A 5531-nucleotide genomic window follows, 5' to 3' on the forward strand; every position below is an offset into this window, starting at 1 on the left:
TAGGCACCCACCACCACGCCCAGCTAATTTTTTAAATTTTAGTAGAGACGCGGTTTCACCTTGTTGGCCAGGCTTGTCCCAAACTCCTGACCTCTAGTGATTCACCCACCTCGGGCTCCCAAAGTGTTGGGATTACAGGCATTAACCACCATGCCCGTCCCATAGTAGGTGTTTAATAAACATATGGTGAATAAGCAAAGATTACTCACTTCCAAAGACTTTGTTCTCTGTATAAAGGTGGTGGTCATAGCATTATCTTCCTCTCTTCTTCAGGTACATTACTTGTGCTGAATATACTCACTTTTATGGTGGCAAGAAGCCAGGTAAGGCTTGCAGTCTTTCTGTTCCCCGTTGAGGGAGTGGTATTAAGGAACAGTGTCTTCAGGATACAGTGAGCTGTAAAAACAGACAACAAGGACACGGAAACTGTGGTAGACAAATGGGCCGAGGACACAGTTCACGAAAGAGAAATATATTCAAGAAAGAAGAACATGCTTCTTCTTAGTGGTGGTGTTTTTTTTTTTTTTTGAGACGGAGTCTCGCTCTGTTGCCCAGGCTGGAGTGCTGTGGCTGGATCTCAGCTCACTGCAAGCTCCGCCTCCCGGGTTCCCGTCATTCTCCTGCCTCAGCCTCCTGAGTAGCTGGGACTACAGATGCCTGCCACCATGCCCGGCTGTTTTTTTGTATTTTTAGTAGAGGCGGGGTTTCACCGTGTTAACCAGGATGGTCTCGATCTCCTGACCTCGTGATCCGCCCATCTTGGCCTCCCAAAGTGCTGGGATTACAGGCATGAGCTACCGCGCCCAGCCATGAACTTTTTCATAAACTGTAACTGAATTGCTAGTAGAGCACATAGATGAAATACTTCACAGAGTAAGATTTCTGTTTTTTGTTTCATTTTAAACAGATCTCCCACAAACAAATTTTCGTCGTTTACCTTTTGACCACTGCAGGTAAGAGTTTTCCGAGTTTACCTTTCCCTTGGAATTGTTCTCTGATGCTGTCTGATAGTGAATCTACCCCTTGTGGATGTGGGGTTATTCGTAAAAGTGTGCTTTGAAGATGTGGCCCCTCAGTTCACGTTGGGAGAAGATGTGAAGTCCTTGTCATGATGGTAGGAGCTTACCTTGGTGTTGGATCCTGCTCTGGTCCTTCACCAGGGGTGGCACATCCACTATTGTAGTTGGAGGAGAAGGTTAGTGAGAGAGGGAGGTGGCCAGGCTGCCCAGAGAGGGCTCCCTGGGACAGCATCTCAGGAGGTCACCATGCCAGGCTCAGCCAGCCCACATCCTGACCAGGGTGCCTGGCAACTCACCAGTAATGACTCTGTCCTTTTTCAGTCTCTCTCTGCAGCCCTTTGTCTACCCAGTCTGCACTCCAGATGGCGTTGTCTTTGACTTGCTGTGAGTTTTTCCTTGAATTTTGATCTAACAAATGTGAGATTCTCAACACCCATTAAGGAAGGGGACCCTTGGATAGGGCTCTTGGGGACACAGAAGTAACAGCTAGGGCCTTGGGGACATGGCAGCAGTGCTGCTGTGACCCCTAGGCAGGCAGCTCTAGTTGTCAGGTGCTACTGTCACTGCCTGGAATGGGGTAGACCACCCCACACCCCTCCATGTGGGGGTCCTAGTGTTCTAATTGGACACAGTGATCTGTTTTAGAATGGTAATGAACTGCATATTTTTTACTTTATGAAAGCAGAGCCGTAATTATGGCACGTACCTTTTGTGTGCAGTATTTGGAAGCATTATGCCCAGTTTTGCGTTCCAATGTATGCTTCTGTAATTTTTTTCATGTTTCAGTCTCTCTCTTTTTTTTTTTTAAGACGGAGTCTCACTGTGTCACCCAGGCCAGGCTGGAGTGCAATGGCACGGTCTTGGCTCACTGCAACCTCCGCCTCCTGGGTTCAAGCAATTCTTCTCCCTCAGCCTCCTGAGTAGCTGGGACTACAGGTGCGTGCCACCACACCTGGATAATTTTTGTATTTTTATAGAGACGGGATTTCACCATGTTGGCCAGGATGGTCTCGATCTCTTGACCTTGTTATCCACCCACGTTGGCCTCCCAAAGTGCTGGGATTACAGGTGTGAGCCACCACTCCTGGCCTAAGTTTTAAAATTTTTAGTAGAGGCGGTGGCTGACGCCTGTAATCCCAGCACTCTTGAATGCCTGTGCTGAAGCAACCCTTCCACCTCAGCCTCCTGAGTAGCTGAGATTTCAGGCACACACCACTGTGCCTGGCTTGAAAGTATAGTTTTTGATGCTAGCTTAGTATTTAATTGTACAGATGTATCAACATTTATGACGGAGTGGTGGCTTATGTCTGTAGTCCCAGCACTTTGGGAGGCTGAGGCAGCAAGATCTCTTGAACCCAGGAGTTTGAGACCAGCCTGGGCAACATGGTGAGAACCTGTGTCTACAAAAAAGTACAAGAATTAGCCAGCCATGGTGGTCTGCACCTGTAGTCCCAGCTACTTGGAAGGCTGAGGTGGGAGAATCGCTTGAGTCCCAGGGGTTAGAGGCTGCAGTGAGCCATGATTGAAACACTGCGCTCCAGCCTGAGTGATGAGGCGAAACCTTGTCTCAAAGAAAAAAACCCCAAACCATTTACACTCATTTTCACCTGTAGTTTTTGTTGTTTATACATAACTGCAATAATATCTCTGAAATAATTTTGAAACCTGTGTATCCACAAATACCCCCAACTTCCTGAGACAAGGTGAGGAGCTCTTCCTGTCCTAAAGTGAAGCAAGACTCCTTCACAGGCCTCTAACCTGGAAGCAGCCCTGCAAGACCACTGTGTTGTTACCAGGTGGCACCTAAGCACCCTGGTGATGCTTTCTGTTCTCTCTTCCCTTCAGGAACATTGTTCCGTGGCTTAAGAAGTACGGGACCAACCCCAGCAATGGAGAGGTAGGTGGCTGTGCAGGGGTTTCAGTGATGCTGGTGAGGGCTGTCCTGTCACTCTGCTTTTGTTCTGGTGGTTTTCATGAACACGGGAACATGGGAGAGAACCGTTCATGGGACCCAGTGAGGAGGGACAGTCTTCCCCTCCTCTGCCTACACCCATTCCTTTCTGGAAATGCTTCCTGCCTGTGCATGTCTTTTCTCGGGCCATAGCTGTGATCCAGTATGACCTCATCTGAACTTGATTCTATCTGCAAAGACCTTATATAAACCGTTGATTATATCCAAGGCAGGCCACATTCACAGGTTCCCAGTGAGTGTCAGTTTTGGGGGGACATCATGCAGCCTGGTTCTGAGGGAGATCTAGTGTGTTTTACCAGTGACCGTGCCCTTCCTGTTGGACACTTGCATGTATTCCTCCACCTCTTTCCTGTGGCCTGGGGCAAGAGCTCAAACTGCAAGCGAGAAGGAGGGTCAAGACTCAAGCGGGCTCCCTGTGCTGGAGCCATTGGAAGGGAGCTCCCTGGACAATATGACCCTTCCTACCAGGCCAGCAAGAGAAGCTGTCAGCCCATCTGTGTTGTCTCAGCTCTTCCGGCCCTTGTGATGTTCTGCCGGCTGCAGGGTTCTGGGGACTCTTTCTAAATGGAGTTGGCGCTCCTCCAAGGCTTCCCTGCTCTCGAATACAAGGGGAACTTGGCCAGGGGGCTGGTTTTGACTGTTCTTGGACCAGCTGCTAAAGCCTGTGGATTTCTCTTTCAGATGCTTGGGTAGGGGGCTTGTGGCCTTGCCTCCTTAGGGAGGGCACTCTTCTTCCTTCGTCTGTGTCACTTAAAGACTGTGTTTCTGTGATGTCTGCTGCTGGGAGCCACCTTGGATCCCAGGGTCTTCCCCCAAGGTCTGTGCCCCAGTCTGGGAAGTCATCCTCTGTTGCTCTTCTCAGCAGGGGTCCCTGCTGCCTACCTGTGCCCTGTGTGGCTGGGTGTCTGCCTCAGGGAGCAGCTTCGTGGTGAGGTAGGGGTTTTCCTGTCCGTGGCTGCCCTCATGGCCTCTGCTGTCCCAGTGGATGCTGTCATTTGGTTGCAGCTGGGGTACGTTTTGCTACTTCGGGTGTTTTGCTTCATAGGTACTCTTTGGGGTTCCCAAACTTGTTGATTGTGCTGGCCCCTGCACCCACAAAGTCTGATCTGGCAGTTAGCCACGCTGTTAGGGCTTACATCAGGGAGGTGCCACCGTTTCTTTGTTGCAAGCATCATGTTGGGGTGAGTCTGCAGGAGCGCCACACACATCTTTATCCTGTGCTTGCGCCTCTCCCTTGGCCTGCTCTGGAAGGGACCTTGCTGTGGGCTTGCTTGGCCAGACCTATGGGTGTCAGCAGAGCCTTGCTAGCCAAACCTCCGAAGAGAGTTCCTGGGCCAAGAGCTGGCTGGCCCATGTGACTTTTGGGGCCTCAGGAGGAGCCTGTTGGGTTGGGGAGTCTCTCTGCTCAGGTCCTGTGTCTGAATAGGGACCCTGCTGGCCCACCGGTGGTCTCCTCTATACCTGTAGTGATGTAGGGAGGTGGGGGTAGTTGAATGACAAAGGAAGGAACAAAGGTGGTTGGAGGAGCAGATGTGGTCAGTTGGGCTGGCCAGCAGCAGGCAGGGCCCACGGAGGGCGGGGAGGGCAGCACAAGGACCTGCTGCTAGCGTAGAGCCCAGCCCCAGGAGGCTCCCCCTACATCTCCCCTGCGCCTGGGTAAGCATAGCTGGTCCCAGCCCACGCCAGGTGGCAGTAGCTGCTAGGTTGTGACCCTGAGTGAGGTGCTCCCCAGCGGCACATAGCTCTGCCTCCCTTCCAGAGTCTCCCCACAGCCCCGCCCCAAGCAGTTCCCACCTCTGGTTGTCCAGACTTTGTTTTATGGGAAAGTGTCCTGTGGAAGAGCTGCACTGCAGACACACCACAGAAACTGAGACCATTACCCGCCACCTGGGATAGGGGCAATAAGAAAAAAGAAAAAACATCCAGAAACCGAAAAATAAGAGAGTCCACCTTCCCAGCACAACCATTCTTAGCATTAGGGTGTATTTCTTACTTTCTCCCCACTTTCAGTGTTTTGTTTTTCTTAAATATTCATATGACAGAGCACTTTGGGAGGCTGAGGCAGGCAGATCATGAGGTCAGGAGACTATCCTGGTGTGGTTGCGGGTGCCTGTAAGTCCTAGCTACTCGGGAGGCTGAGGCAGGAGAATCACTTGAACCAGGGAGTCAGAGGTTGCGGTGAGCTGAGATCGTGCCACTGTACTCCAGCCTGGTGACAGAGACTCCGTCTCAAAAAAAAAAAATTCATATAACAGAATAATAAGGTGGAACCGTGTGTCCCCCCCACTCTAGCTGAAGAAATATGTTCACTTTTTAATTTTAGAAGTAATCGGTGCTCACCGTAAAGATGTCCAAACCCTGCAGAAGTATAACACACACTACCCGGTGGCCTGGTCCTCTGTTCGGGGTCACCTGTGACGGCTCTTCTCAGAGCATGGTGGGGATGCCACATAAACACAACTGCCCGACACCATCCTACGGCCCCTGTGAGGTCCTTGCAGGGTCTTGGAGCCTTCCCCTTTTTTTTTTTTTTTTTTTTT

The 5531-nt window shown here is 50.8% G+C and overlaps 1 protein-coding gene across 1 annotated transcript in view; it reads left to right on the top strand.

Moving 5' to 3' along the window:
- Positions 1 to 5531, top strand: part of PPIL2 (peptidylprolyl isomerase (cyclophilin)-like 2) — a 44056-nt gene that overhangs the window by 18913 nt on the left and 19612 nt on the right. The window contains exons 6-9 of the mRNA XM_011947334.1: positions 274 to 323; positions 908 to 953; positions 1341 to 1403; positions 2865 to 2916. Coding sequence (XP_011802724.1) covers positions 274 to 323; positions 908 to 953; positions 1341 to 1403; positions 2865 to 2916 — 211 coding nt within the window. The remainder of the gene's footprint in view (positions 1 to 273; positions 324 to 907; positions 954 to 1340; positions 1404 to 2864; positions 2917 to 5531) is intronic.

This window comes from Colobus angolensis, unplaced genomic scaffold (genome assembly GCF_000951035.1).
Source record: "Colobus angolensis palliatus isolate OR3802 unplaced genomic scaffold, Cang.pa_1.0 Scaffold260, whole genome shotgun sequence".
Lineage (NCBI taxonomy): Eukaryota > Metazoa > Chordata > Mammalia > Primates > Cercopithecidae > Colobus > Colobus angolensis.